The 15844-nt window shown below is 42.4% G+C and overlaps 1 protein-coding gene and 1 long non-coding RNA gene across 2 annotated transcripts in view; one reads left to right on the top strand and one right to left on the bottom strand.

Annotated features, from left to right (window-relative positions):
• The window catches only part of LOC117440892 (chromodomain Y-like protein 2), a 61684-nt gene extending 48124 nt beyond the window's left edge, over positions 1 to 13560 (top strand). Inside the window, exon 8 of the mRNA XM_034077119.2 lies at positions 13245 to 13560. Coding sequence (XP_033933010.2) covers positions 13245 to 13407 — 163 coding nt within the window. The 3' untranslated portion in view covers positions 13408 to 13560. The remainder of the gene's footprint in view (positions 1 to 13244) is intronic.
• A 346-nt stretch (positions 13561 to 13906) lies between these two features.
• On the bottom strand, positions 13907 to 15440 carry LOC139435942 (uncharacterized). The gene is made up of 3 exons (XR_011645146.1): positions 15345 to 15440; positions 14556 to 14618; positions 13907 to 14012 (listed from the first exon to the last, which is right to left on the bottom strand). It is a non-coding gene; the product is annotated as an uncharacterized lncRNA (long non-coding RNA).
• Between the last annotated feature and the right edge of the window lie 404 nt (positions 15441 to 15844).

Below are 15844 nucleotides of genomic sequence, written 5' to 3'. Positions count from 1 at the left end.
GCGCAGGTTAAACTAAAGAGCAAACAAAAGGAGGACTAATAAAATGAGCCTGTTCAAAATAGAGATAAGGATTTACAACAAAACGAACAACAAAAAGAGACTGTAGACAAACACAGCTATCTGTGAGTACAACAACTCATCGTAGTACTTACCTAAGCTAAACACCATAAATCACAATAACAGTAACCACTACCACATGAGGTACACAGTTAACAGCAAATAAGCAAGAAGCGTGAGGCATCTGTACACACACAACAGAGCCTCCCGAATGATGACAGTCGAACGGCTTTATAGTCCTCCCCCGGAAGGTGTGCGCTGGTTCTGCGCTGGGATTGGAGCGAGTCAGCTCCAATCAGTCTTCGAGGCGGACCAGAGGATGGGCAGCCAGTGACATCAGGGCCACTGCACCGTTTATTTACATATCACACAGAACAGAGTAAATAGGACCGGGGAATCAGCGGCCGTAACAAGGTCCAAAAGGATGATGACAGAGGAGAGGGAGACTGCTTTGGCAGTGTGCAGTTCCTCAGTGACAGCAAGGAGGGCAGTTTCTGTTGAGTGACCTGCCTTGAAACCAGACTGGTGCGGATCCAGAAGGTTCTTCTGACGGAGAAAACAGGAGAGTTGTTTAAAGACAGCGCGTTCAAGTGTTTTAGACAAGAACGGGAGTAGAGAGACAGGCCTGTAGTTTATAACATCGGACGGGTTGAGAGTAGGTTTCTTTAGGAGAGGGTTTACTTTTGCCTCCTTGAGACTGTTTGGAAAGTGACCAGAAGTTAGAGAAGTGTTGATGAGATGGGTGAGAAACGGTAGAATATCAGGAGCGATAGTCTGAAGGTTTGAGGGGATAGGGTCCAGAGGACAGGTGGTAGGACGGGCAGAGGTAATGAGGGTAAGAACCTCACTTGGAGAGAGAGGGGAAAAAGAGGTTAGTGTGTGGGTGAACGGTGGGTCTGGTGACCCAGTGGTGAGTCGGAAAAAGAAGAGCGAATGTCAGGAACCTTTTTTTCAAAGTAGTTAACAAAGTCGCTTGACAGGAGGGAGGAGGGGGAAGGGAGAAGCAGAGAAAGAGGAGAGGAGAGCCTGATAGGTTAGGAGGTCGTCAGGGTGTTTGGATTTCCACCATTTCCGCTCAGCTGCCCGAAGGATGGTTCTATTAGCACGCAGTGCCTCATTTAGCCAGGGAGCAGGAGGGGACTGACGAGCCTGCCGAGATGTGAGAGGACAGACAGAGTCCAGAGAGGATGAGAGAGTAGAGAGGAGAGTTTCTGCAGCAGAGTTTGGAGGTAAGAGTTGGAACGAGTCAGAGGAAGGGAGGGCTGAGAGCACAGATGAGGTCAGAGTAGAGGGGGAGAGGGAACAAAGGTTACGGCGGACAGGTGCAGAATTAGAAGAGATTAGTTTATGTTTGGAGAGGGGTAGAGAGAATGAAATGAAAAAGTGGTCGGATGTGTGAAGTGGGTTTACAGAGAGGTTAGAAGTAGAGCAGTTCCTTGAGAATATGAGATCGAGGACATTGCCAGCTTTATGAGTTGGTGGGGATGGAGACAGTGAGAAAGCAAAGGCTTTCAAAGGCTAAAAGAGATATTAGTTCAGATATCTTCCCTGTGTGGAGGTTGAAGTTTCCGAGAAGTACAGTGGGAGGGCCAGTTTCAGGGATGTGTGAGAGGAGATTATCTAATTCCTCCAAGAAGTCCCCCAAGGCGCCTGGTGGACGGTAGAGAACAACAATGGTTAATTGTATAGAATGGGTTACTGTGACGGCATGGAATTCAAAAGGTGGAAGGAGTGAAGTTAGGTAGCTTGAAGAGGGAAAAGCTCCATTTGGGAGAGAGCAGGAGACCAGTACCACCTCCTCTGCCAGTGGGTCTGGGTGTATGGGAGAAGGAATATGCTGTGGAGAGAGCTGCTGGGGTGGATGTGTTGGATGGAGTAATCCAGGTCTCGGTGAGAGCAAGGAAATCCAAAGACTGCAGGGAAGCGTATCCAGAGATGAAGTCAGCCTTAGGAACAGCTGACTGGCAGTTCCACAGGCCACCTGTAACTATGTTGGATCGCAGTGGAGCATGTGGGATAGACGAGAGCAGGCCGGTTATATCGATTAGGAGATACACGGGGCCAGTGATAATTGCGAGAAGACACATGAACAGGAATGGAGAAAATACACATGATTATAGCATGAGGGGCTAAAAAAGAAACAAAACACCAGTGATACTTAGCTCAATCAAAGTAGGATTTGCCTCCCTCGTGACTCCCGCAGGACTCTAATGTCTTTGTCAGTCTTAGACTCTAACGCTCCATGAAAGAGCTGCCTAAAATGGAAGCTTGTCCTGATTCCTGAGTTGTCACAGCTGTGTGCCTACGCCCCTTTAATGAATTAACTCTCTACAGCTGATGGGCGACAGCCGTGCCTTCTAGTCTATTGTAATGCACTATTTCAGACAAGTGTACCACTGAGTAGTGATGGTGAGTAGTGATGGCAAAATGAAGCTTTGAATGAAGCATCGAACCACTTGGACAATTGTGTCGGAAATAGGTTCATTTCTCGAAGCTTCAGATACAGCGACCTCTCCTGGCGAAGTGCAAGGCTGCAGTTGGTTTAACGTATATTTGCCTTGAAAAATATTCGATGCACACACACACACTAAGACTGAATATCATGTTCTATTTGCAATTAACGATTGATAATTGTGTGTATTGGGTTATTGAGAAGATAAGGGGGCTGTACCCACTGGGCTATCTATTCCTTGAAATATTTAACTGTTTTTATATTACTGATAATTGTCTTTTTGTTCACAATTTCTCCACATTTCGAAGTGTTCCCGATCAGAACGACCTATCTTTCTTCCTAGCTTGCTCTATAATGATACTACAATTCAAATGCAATACCAACAACAACTCAAGAGCAACAACACAAACTACGACAACAACCCACACATTGCGCATTGTTTAGAGCGGTCATAAAGTGTTGAAGCACTCAAATTCAAAACTGTTTCAACCTGTCACCTGTCAGAATCGAGACGAGGCAGTGCATTGAATCGCGTGAATGGACCGCGAACCAGTCAAGTGATTCATTCAGGAAATGAAGCAGTTGCTGCTTCGGACGTCACATGTCACGTGATTTGAAGCAGTTGCTGCTTCGGACGTCATATGTCACGTGATTTGAAGCAAGCTTCGAAGCACTGCTTCTATGGAATAGGAAGTCCAGGGTTGAAGCTCCGTTCGAAGCTTCAGTGTCAAACTGCCATCACTAATGGTGAGATGAAGCTTTGAAGCTTTCCAGCCAATTGGTTTGCAAAAGGGTTTATCTCATGAGGCTTCATCATGGGCTTCATTTGAACACAAACCCCCCTCTTGGTCAAAGTGTGTAAAACCAACACATCCTCACTCCCAGGTCGGCCTATGTTGACGTTATGTCAAGTCCCCTGCCGGCTTTTTCTAACGCAAGGGGGGGGGCCTTAGCGTCCATTTTCAACGCAAGGGGAGGGCCCTTAGCGTCCATTTTCAGCTTTCCAGCATGTCCATATGCTTCTATGGACGCTCATGGAAGCACGGCATTCGTTTGTGTCGACTGCCCTTAAAGGCAATGAGAGCGTCCATTCTCATTGGATAACGGAGAATTGTACACCCGGAAGTGAGTATTCCCCTTACTGACGATTGATTTTACAGTGATATCTGCACTACTCATCGACTAAAAAACACCAGATTATCCTTGTTAATTACATAACATTGATTGGTTTAAATTGTGTGCAATGCTTTTGTATTTTTCCCCTTCGATTCGGAGAAACAAATCTTTTTTCGGAGTAAAGGATGACACTACACTACCCAGAATCCCAAGCTATCGTTTGGACTACACCATGTGCTCTGTTTGACAAACCCCGTAATAGTCCTCAAGCTCTGTGATTGGAGAGTGTGCTCCGAGGGTTACCGAGCCTCGAACAGCACTTGAAATGGGATGGAACCACGGCAGACTGTCCGAAACTGGATTTGAACGGGTCCACCGCGTCCCCCCTCCCCCACCCCGTCCCCAGAACCACACATGCTGGCTATTCTGTTTCGCAACATGTTCTCTATGGCACGTCTCTACTGGGAGTTGTAGTTTTAAAAGACGTTTTCGTATTTCCCATAATAAGAAGTTGCCAGTATTAAACTGTGTACATCCCTGGAGGTTTAGGGGATAGGAAACACTCACATTTAACATATAATTAATAAATGGGTGAAAATTGCTCGTGCCCATAATGGGCAGCATTAATATATATACACACGTGCCAGCTAATGTCAGAAGAGCTTTATTTAACAGCTGGTCTTATGTTTGTGATCCCTCCTGTTGTTAATTGATAACATTACATTACATTACATTAATTGATAAGCTTGAAACATGCACTTGTCAAGGTTCAGAGGCACATTTTGCAAATATGGCAGTAGCCATCGATCAGCTTAAGATAAGATATACTTTATTGATCCCAAGTTGGAACATTTGCGTTACATCAGCATGTGTAAAAGTTAAATATGCAGTTGTGTTTATTTGTAAATCATTTAGTATAATCACACAAATTCTGTGTTTTATATTTAACAATTCTGTGTTCTTTATTTATTGATTGTTCAATACCTGACAAGGCCGGAGATGAAATAGCTACATACATCTCATAAGAGTATAATACATTATGTATAATATCAGTTAAAATAAGTGCTTCAACATAGTTAACATTGCTGGAGGTATGCACACATATTGATAGATGTCTTGTAATGCACTGTTGAGGAACCTGCGACCCAAGTTTTTCATTCAGTGCAGAACTACACCATAGTTGTGTAGGCCTATATAATATGTCAATAAACCTTAGAACATCTTGAAATCTTGAAAGGGATGTGCAAAATAGTCATTATATACAGTCTTTAATGAACTATTAGTTGAGAATAACGATTAATGAATATACTTTATAAGGATCCTATTAATATCTAATAATAAAAATAATGAAATTCAATAACATGTTTTAACCACCAGGTGTCCCTTTATATCAGCTGTGCACCTTTATGGTGTAAATACAGCCTATCTACCAATTGGATCAAATATAAAAGTGAGCCGAATTAGTGTTGATACTGCAAGGAGACGTATTGTGTGAAAAGAAATGTAAGATGTTGTTTAATGGCTGATATATTTATGATCCACATCACGTTTTCAGTTCCTCATGTTTGTCTACAGGTTTTCTCATCAGGGCTCTATAAATACAGAACTACGGCAGATATGTAATATGTAATGCAGCCGAACCGTGTATTACAATGCCGGTATATGATGACTTTCAAAGAGAAAAGCAAGCACACTCGGAATAAGGTATTATTTTATTTTTTTTAAATGTTTTCGGTCTGTTTCCGGTATTTGTTAATGACAATGTGCTCTGAGATGTGAGACTGGAATTGCACAGGGGAAAATAACGTATCTTTAGATGCGGATTTTGTTAAACTAATATGTTTGCGCTGTGGACCAACACTATACATTGACGGGGAAGGGGGTAGCAATAAAGATAACACCATTAAACAGTTACACAACATAACAGACATAATATCGATAGCAGCGTCCCTAGCAACCACCTTGGTAACAATGGCGCGATTTCCTGACGTAATCTTCGTAATAACTAGCAAACTAAAGATCATGTACAACCACTGCACACATCATCTGAAATAACAACTCATATTTCTCGCATCAAATGACATCAAAAGGCATTTTATTGGCCAAACTAACTTTAAAACAGGCATTTTACACCGAGAATAAAACGAAGTTCGGCCATGTTTTTTTTCTGCAGGGAGAAATTTGAAGATCACGTGACGTCAAACAGAGGACATGGTGTAGTCCAAACGATAGCTGGGGATTCTGGGTAGTGTAGTGTCTTCTGTCATCCTTTACTCCGAAAAAAGATTTGTTTCTCCGAATCGAAGGGGAAAAATACAAAAGCATTGCACACAATTTAAACCAATCAATGTTGTGTGATTAACAAGGATAATGTGGTGTTTTTTAGTGGATGAGTAGTGCAGATATCACTGTAAAATCAATTGTCAGTAAGGGGAATACTTACTTCCGGGTGTACAATTCTCCGTTATCCAATGAGAATGGACGCTCTCATTGCCTTTAAGGGCAGTCGACACAAACGAATGCCGTGCTTCCATGAGCATCCATAGAAGCATATGGACATCCCGGAAAGCTGAAAATGGACGCTAAGGGCCCTCCCCTTGCGTTGAAAATGGACGCTAAAGCCCCCCCCCTTGCGTTAGAAAAAGCCGGCAGGGGACTTGACATAACGTCAACATAGGCCGACCTGGGAGTGAGGATGTGTTGGTAAAACAGGCAGATTGGACATCTCAACAGCAGCGACGTAGCTGTGGGTGGGCCCGGGTGGGCCTGGGCCCACCCACATGCACGTCTGGCCCACCCACAGCCAATCAGCGCTTCATAGCGCAGAGCCGGGAAGCCCAGAAGGAAGTGCCACAAACTGCAGTTCATCTAGTGGCCGACAGGGGATGGATGCAAAAAGGAGCAATTCCCATAGACCCCCATGTTAAAATGCCCAACTTTACAGCAGAAATAAACATGTTTCTAGCCTGGATCCATAAAACTTATTCTGGATATAGTTAGATTCCACCTTCATGACAATGGAATAGGGAGTGCATTTTTTTACCGTGAGTTTTTATAGTAAGTAAAGTAACTTTTGCCGTGAGTGAATGAAAGTATTATTTCTTCTTGAGGTCTGCAGTTTAGCGTGTACACATTTGCTGAATATGAAAACACTCAGTGTGTGCCCACTGTGCGACTGTCAAGGATAAACAACCTGTGCCCCCGATATATGTTGTATGTATTATTGCTACACAAACATTACATTGCAGTTTAAGTGTCGCCAACTCTGTTTAAGAGATCTCTCCCCCGTCTGTGTGCGAGGGGGCGGGGCAGTTTACACACACGCAGCTGCTACATGCAGCAACACACACACACACACACACACGGAGGAGATGGCGGAGAGAACGCACTCCGAGGTGTGGTTAAACTATAGCCGTGTCGATGTGGACAATACTCGTTACCAAAAGTGGAATAAGAGTTTAGCATGTAAGGGCGGAAACACTGTTATGTATGCTAGCAGCAACACACCGAGTTAACTACATTATACAAACATGGGTTAATGATTAGAGGTAACTGAATTATTTATTTTGTTAAAGTTTCAGCTATTCTGTTTACAGTTCTGTCATCACATTATTTAATACGATTTGTTAAAACATTGTTGTTTCTTTTGATGTGAAATATTATGTATTTAATTTAAATAAAAAGCAATGTTAGTTTTGTTCACAATTTGTTTAGTTAGTTGACCTTATTTTTTTCTCCAAAAGAACCGATAAAAGTAATGTTAAAGGACCCGATCGATAAGATTTAGACATAGACATACTTTATGTCATTTCAACGAGACACAGAGTGTACTATTACAACGAAATGTTGTTGTACTGGCTTACAGGAACAGGACAATACAAAAACAGGCAGCGTTTCTGAGCGGTGTCTCTGATGGGAGGGAGAGAAACTCCGATGATCTTCTCTGCTGTCCTGACCACTCTCTGCAGAGACTTCCAGTCTTTGGCGTTGCAGTCTCTCGACCAGATGGACATGCACGCTGCTGGTCAGCACGCTCTCTATGGTTCCTCTGTAGAACGTGGTGAGGATGGGAGGGGGAAGCTGTGCTCTTCTCAACCTGCGCAGGAAGTGTAGGCGCTGCTGTGCCTTCTTAAATAGTGATGTAGTGTGAGTGGACCAGGTCAGACTGCTTGTGATATGCACCCCCAGGAACTTGGTGCTGTCTGTAGTCTTCACTGCTGTGCCGTTGATGTGGAGTGGTGGGTGACAGTGCTTTTTGTTCCTGAAGTCGACAATGATCTCTTTTGTTTTATCGACATTCAGGATCAGGTTGTTGGTGTTACACCAGTCTGTCAGATGTTTCACCTCCTCCCTGTAGGCCTGTTCGTTGTTGTCCCTGATGAGTCCCACCACTGTTGTATCGTCCGCATACTTTATGATGTTGTTGGTACTGAACCTGGAGCATAAGCATAAGCGCTATCGATAAAAGTAGTAGTACCGTTAAAGCCTTAACGATACCCATCCCTATGTGGATGTCAGTTGTACACACATTCTGAGGCCGCCGTGCCTATGTTTTTTGTTTTCACTGCTAATTTATGCTTATGTTCTATTAGTGCATTAAAAAATCATTAATGAAGTTTCAGCTCAGACCCCACGCTTAATATGTCTCCCCCTGGCCCACCTACATTTCTCCAGGCCCACCCACACAATAATTCCTGGCTACGCCACTGCTCAACAGTGTGCTATATCTATCTCATACCGAGTTCCCATTGAGTAAAGCCTTAGAATAACTCTAAACAACGAACATTAAATCATATTTTCATGTTAACAATATTATATTTATTCCAGTTTAATGATTGTGATTGAAAAGCCTAAGGAGGCTGCTAAACATTGCAAAGAGGGATTTGTATTCCTTAATAATATTCATAAACTTAACCACGTTGTAGCCTGAGAAAGGCTAAACCATATCAAAGAATACATTTATTAACTACATTATCTTATTTAGCTGTAGCTTTTATAAACAACAAAAAATACATATTGTTCAGTCGTTGAACCAGGGACCCTGCGGTCATGAGTCAACTGCTTTCCAGCTGAGCCACAGCACACACACACTAAAGCTCCTTGAAAACACTGTAACATATTTATTCCTGTATTTATTTATTCATGTTTTTATTCCTACATTTATTTATGCTTGTATCTATTTATACTTATGACATGTTCTGACCTCTATATAAGTGAGGGTCTGAGCTCTCTTGATTCCATCGTGTCACCGGGCCCGGGTACAGGAGGGGTAATATGATTCTAAGGCCCAATCCCAAACCACTCCCTCGACCCTACCCCTCCGTGACGAGCGGAAACGGTGGAAATCCAAACATTGCGACGACCTCCTAACCTATCAGGCTCTCCTCTCCTCTTTCTCTGCTTCCATCTCTCAGGCAAAAAGCACTTTCTTTCAAGACAAGATCCAATCTTCCTATTCCAATCCTAAAAAACTATTTTCCATCTTCTCCACCCTCTTGGAACCTCCCAAAGCCCCTCCCCCCTCCTCCCTTCTGTCAAGCGACTTTGTTAACTACTTTGAAAAAAAGGTTGACGATATTCGCTCGTCTTTTTCTGACTCACCTCTACTCACCGCTGGATCACCTGACCGACGGTCAACCGGCACACTAACTACTTTTTCCCCTCTCTCGCCAAGTGAGGTTCTTACCCTCATTACCTCTGCCCGCCCTACCACCTGTCCTCTGGACCCTATCCCTTCAAACCTCCTTCAGACTATCGCTCCTGATATTCTACCGTTTCTCACCCATTTCATCAACACTTCTCTAACTTCTGGTCACTTTCCAAACAGTCTCAAGGAGGCAAGAGTAAACCCTCTCCTGAAGAAACCCACTCTCAACCCGTCTGATGTTATAAACTACAGGCCTGTCTCTCTCCTCCCGTTCCTGTCTAAAACACTTGAACGCGCTGTCTTTAAACAACTCTCCTGTTATCTCCATCAGAACAACCTTCTGGATCCGCACCAGTCTGGTTTCAAGGCAGGTCACTCCACAGAAACTGCCCTCATTGCTGTCACTGAGGAACTGCACACTGCTAAAGCAGCCTCCCTCTCCTCTGTCATCATCCTGTTGGACCTGTCTGCTGCATTCGACACGGTGAACCATCAGATCCTCCTTCACACTCTCCAAGAACTTGGAGTTTCAGGCTCTGCACTTTCCCTCCTCACCTCATACCTCAAAGACCGCACCTACAGGGTAACTTGGAGAGGGTCCGAGTCCGACCCTTGTCAATTAACTACAGGGGTCCCTCAGGGCTCTGTTCTTGGTCCCCTCCTCTTCTCCCTGTACACAAACTCGCTCGGATCTGTCATTAGCCCGCATGGTTTTTCATACCACTGCTACGCTGACGACACCCAATTAATTCTGTCCTTTCCCCGCTCAGAGACCCAGGTGGTCGCACGCATCTCTTCTTGTTTAGCTGACATCTCTCAGTGGATGTCTGCTCATCATCTCAAGCTCAACCTTGACAAAACTGAAGTGCTTTTCCTTCCGGGAAAAGATTGTCCCACTCTTGACCTGACCATCAACATCGGCACCTCTGCTGTCTCCCCGACCCAGACTGCAAGGAATCTGGGTGTGATCCTGGATAACAACCTGTCCTTCACTGCAAATATCGCTGCTACAACCCGCTGCTGCAGATACACGCTTTTCAACATCAGGAAGATACGCCCCCAGCTGACCCAGAAAGCGACGCAGGTTCTGGTCCAGGCTCTCGTCATCTCACGCCTAGAATACTGCAACTCCCTCCTGGCTGGTCTACCTGCATGTGCCATCCGACCTCTGCAGCTCATCCAGAATGCAGCGGCTCGTCTGGTCTTCAACCTTCCTAAATTTTCCCACACCACTCCGCTCCTCCGCTCCCTCCACTGGCTTCCAGTAACTGCTAGAATTCACTTCAAGACACTGGTACTTGCGTACCATGCTGCGAATGGATCTGGCCCTTCCTATATCCAGGACATGGTTAAACCGTACACCCCAGCGCGTGCACTTCGCTCTGCATCAGCCAAACGACTCGCTGCACCCTCACTGCGAGGGGGACCCAAGTTCCCATCAGCAAAAACACGTGGGTTTGCTATCCTGGCTCCTAAATGGTGGAATGAGCTCCCCATTGACATCAGGACGGCAGAAAGCTTACACACCTTCCGGCGCAGACTGAAAACTCATCTCTTTCGACTCCACTTAGAGCGATAGAATGACTAACAAAGAACTGCTAACAGAGCACTTATATACTAATAAAGGACTGGCTTATCTAAAGCCAGTTGAGTAGCACTTGAACTGATTGGCTCTATGAAACCTGATGTACTTTATGATTCTGTTTTCCTCAAGGTTGTGTCTTCCTGGTCGAATGTACTTATTGTAAGTCGCTTTGGATAAAAGCGTCAGCTAAATGCAATGTAATGTAATGTAATGTAATGTACATGTACATGCGCAGTACCGATCGGGTAGGGTGACGGATCGGGTAGTGACAGTCACTACCCGATCCGTCCCCCTGCCCGATCGGTACTGCGCATGTGCGAGATGGTCCGGAAGTCCGGACGGCAACCCGAGATGGACACTTGACACAGTGGCTTTTAGCAAAGCTCAAAAAGAAAAACCGAGAGAGATGAGTTATTGTTATTACAACGTGACTTCACTATTATTTAACAACTCTTTTTATTGGGTTCTTTTATTTGGGGTTAAGTACATTGTCAGAATAAGTGAGACATGGATTTAACTTCTGTTAGACAGCTATCATACTGAATACATATTTACTGTGAATGTGTGCAAACATGTATGGCATATGCCTGTCTAACAGAAGTTAAATTCATTCCTCACTTATTCTGACAATGTACTTAACCCCAAATAAAAGAACCCAATAAAAAGAGTTGTTAAATAATAGTGAAGTCACGTTGTAACAACAATAACTCATCTCTCTCGAGTTTTCTTTTTGAGCTTTGCTAAAAGCCACTGTGTCAAGTGTCCATCTGGTGTTGCCGTCCGGAGTTCTCCAATATGGCGGACCATCTCGCACATGCGCAGTACCGATCGGGCAGGGGGACGGATCGGGTAGTGACAGCCGGTCTCAAGTCAGCACCGCTGCAGACTCGCTGTTTGAGGGCTTGATAGCCCACTCTATGAAGGTAGATATGGTGCAAAATGCGAGAGCGTGAAAACCTGATGTGAGCACTTGCAGAAAAAAAATCTGTGCTTGTGTGCATACATTTACACTTGTATAAAATATCCACGTAACTGTGAACCAAATGTACACTTGTATAAAATATCCACATAACTGTGAATCAAATTTACACTTGTATAAAATATCCACGTAACTGTGAATCAAATTTACACTTGTAAAAAATATCCACGTAACTGTGAACCAAATTTGAAGTCACAGAAGAAAAAAAAATGTTTTGTAGCTTGTAGGAAAAAAATGAACTTAGAGATGAAATGTTCACTTGCAGAAAAATACACATTTTTTAAATATATTTTCCATTACAACTGCAACTTTATTTATTACAACCTCTCAAATCAGTCATTACAACTTGACGAATCTGCTCTGTGGCAGTATAAATCGACGAATCTGCGGTCTTGACTTTTGCTACACTTCTTGCGATAAATGTGTCGCAAAAGTAATTTTCACCTGTAGATGTGGGGGGAGGGAGGGGGGTTGGAGCGAAGGGGCGGAGCTATCAGAAGGACTAGGCTCGGGTGACTGGAGACTGCGGGGCTAACGGTTCGTGTCGTCGCTACCAGTCCGCTGACATGGCGCATCAATGAACGGTACATTTTGGCCCATTACTTGCCCAGTATTACTTTGAATATTATTATTGTGATTGAGGATTAAATCCGCTTTGAAGACCACCGTTTTATATCGTGCAGTTTAGCGGCGAAATAACGTCAGTCAGCCAGCTAACGCTAGCTTTGTTGAGTTTATTCTAGCTAAACAAGTAGTGGTTGTAGTCTATACAGCAGTAATTCATATATTATAGCCTACTGCTTTGGCACTAACGGTTGATAACCGTTTATGAAAATAAAACCAATTGAACTGTACTGAAATAATGACACGTTTTATAATTGTCTTGGGCTCCTGCTGTGTTTTTAAAGCCTTTGTAAATTATCCATGCTATTTTCTATTTAGAATGAAGACTTCAGAATCTTAAAATCCCTTAACGTTTGTATGCAATTGTGCTAAATTCAACTCTGGAATCAAGCAAATATTAATATGTTTGCATGACATTAGTTATTTATATTTTGCCATCACTGAACTATACGTTTAATACATTTAAGTCAAGCTAAGGTACATGTGTTACATGTGTACAGCTAGTTAGTGCTCTTACCGATGCCTCCTCCAAACAGCATAATAACCAGACTGTATCATTAAAACTAAGTACCAGTTCTAGATCCTTGACTTTAGACAAACAATTCAAAAGACAACATGTATTTAAAGACCAATCTTTATTTGAAGGTGCCTCTTAACCTGAGATATTAGTTATACAGCAATAGTATTGACAATCTAAAAAAACTGAGCAACTCAACAGTCAACTTTATGTTTCTTATTGTCTCTAAAGCATTTATTATTTTCATTTTTCCCCTCTCATATTCAGTGTGGACGGATTGAGACAGCGTGGTGTCCAGAGGGCTGCAGAGACTTCAGGGGGAAACCTCCGTGTGATGGACGTCCTGTCTGTTGGTGTGGAGAGGACTGAGGGTCTTTCCTCTGCGAGGAGGACCAGGGCTGATGAAGGAGCCCATGCTGGGCAAAGCTGATACCAACTGCACAGGCCTAGTCTGTCACGTTATTTGACTAAATGTGTTTACTTATACATTTAATAGGTTTACACCTTCTGTCCATATGTGCTTTTTATTTAAAACATTTGATTAACTTTTGGTTCACATTTCAATAAATTGTATTTGTATTTGCACTCCTTTTGTCCATTATTCTTATTGAAAATGTTAGATTTCACATCTGACTGAAGATTGGCCCCATTTATTTGTGACGTTGCAAACTCTGCGGTACAAGGCACAAGTGATGTGAAGCTCATAAAGTGAGGCACATAGAAATAATCAGCTGATGGAGTGTAGATGTGGAAATAGGTGCATTCGATCAGCTGACTATGTTTTTCGCCACACTTTATAAGCCTGACTATAACCACCCCTTCTCTGAGGTGCAGGCAGTGTCACAAACAAATGATGGTCCTGATAGACTACAAAAATATTCGGTGTGCAGATCTTTGTTTTCACAATAAAAGTAGTTTCTTAGTGAATGTCTTGAACTGGTCTTAAAATCTCATAACATCAGCTTTTAATGTTCCTCTTGGATGTTCTTCTCTCAGAGAAGGAGAAGATGTTGTGTCTTTCGGGCATGTCCTTTCCTAACAAAAATTACAGGAAACATAAAACATTATTGCAGAACAAGTGTGTTATTTATGAAAGAGGTGTGTTTGTGTGTTATGGGGCTGTTGATATAATTATTTTTTAAATTGTAATCAGATTATGAATGAACACTATGAAATTCATCAACATTGAAATATATGTTATTATCAAAATAATATTTAACTGTTATCAAAACATAGTGCAACTGTAGAAGCTTGCTCTGTTGTCTCACTGAAAGAATAACTTTTACCACGTTGTTTACAGACAATATTGGGAGATAAATAGTAGCAGTTCTCACTATGTGTTAAATATCTTTGCCTTCAATACATTAAATTAGAAAGCTGACAAAGTCATATTGCTTGTTAACATCTAAATGTGACTTTTTGCATGGAATAAACCCTCAACTTAGCTGATGTGTAGGTGATCTAGTATTTAGTATTGTTTAATGGAATGTATATCAGTGTATTGAAGTCAATACTTCATTCATTTAAACCAATATCTTTCTTGATTCTTTGTACAGCATGAAAAAAGAGTCTTAGTACCTGTGCTGGAGTCCAGTTCTGTCTCTCACTCTCTGGTCCAGCCTGTCTGCATCACCTGGACACCTTAAACAAACAGATTATATGTAAAGTACCATGTGTACAAACAATATAACTGATTCTCTTCTGTTGAACATGTTGGATTGTGTATTGTCCGAGTCAGGGTCCTTTTTATTTTACTGTAACTTTGGAAATTGTGTTACCAATGCTTACTGTTTATTTGATATCAATTTGTAATACAATTAATAAAAACAACAAGGTTTGGGTTCGTTATTCAGATGACTGTGACGTTAACGTGTAAGCTCAATAATGAACTCCAGCTCAACCAACCATATTGTAATATCTAAGTAATCATCTTGAAATATGACTTTAATAATTGTAATATACACACATCTTATTGTGAGGTTGATTTCACATACACTACTTTGACGTTAGCTAAATAGAAAATAGCATGGATAATTTACAAAGGCTTTAAAAACACAGCAGGAGCCCAAGACAATTATAAAACTTGTCATTATTTCAGTACAGTCCAATTGGTTTTATTTTCATAAACGCTTATCAACCGTTAGTGCCAAAGCAGTAGGCTATAATATATGAATTACTGCTGTATAGACTACAACCACTACTTGTTTAGCTAGCATAAACTCAACAAAGCTAGCGTTAGCTGGCTGACTGACGTTATTTCGCCGCTAAACTGCACGATATAAAACGGTGGTCTTCAAAGCGGATTTAATCCTCAATCACAATAATAATATTCAAAGTAATACTGGGCAAGTAATGGGCGAAACTTACCGTTGATTGACGCGCCATGTCAGCGGACTGGTAGCGACACGAACAGTAGCCCCGCTGTCATCCGGTTCGACCTGACTGTGACTGTGACTGACCCAAGCCTCGTCCTTCTGATAGCTCCGCCCCTTCGCTCCAACCCCCCTCCCTCCCCCCACATCTACAGGTGAAAATTACTTTTGCGACACATTTATCCCAAGAAGTGTAGCAAAAGTCAAGACCGCAGATTCGTCGATTTATACTACCACAGAGCAGATTCGTCAAGTTGTAATGACTGATTTGAGAGGTTGTAATAAATAAAGTTGCAGTTGTAATGGAAAATATATTTAAAAAATATGTATTTTTCTGCAAGTGAACATTTCATCTCTAAATTCATTTTTTTCCTACAAGCTACAAAACATTTTTTTTTCTTCTGTGACTTCAAATTTGGTTCACAGTTACGTGGATATTTTTTACAAGTGTAAATTTCATTCACAGTTACGTGGATATTTTATACAAGTGTACAT

This window comes from Pseudochaenichthys georgianus, chromosome 3 (genome assembly GCF_902827115.2).
Source record: "Pseudochaenichthys georgianus chromosome 3, fPseGeo1.2, whole genome shotgun sequence".
In the NCBI taxonomy this organism is placed as follows: Eukaryota; Metazoa; Chordata; class Actinopteri; order Perciformes; family Channichthyidae; genus Pseudochaenichthys; species Pseudochaenichthys georgianus.
The sequence above is the reverse complement of the archived record's forward strand: the minus strand, read 5'-3'. Positions and strand labels throughout refer to the sequence as shown.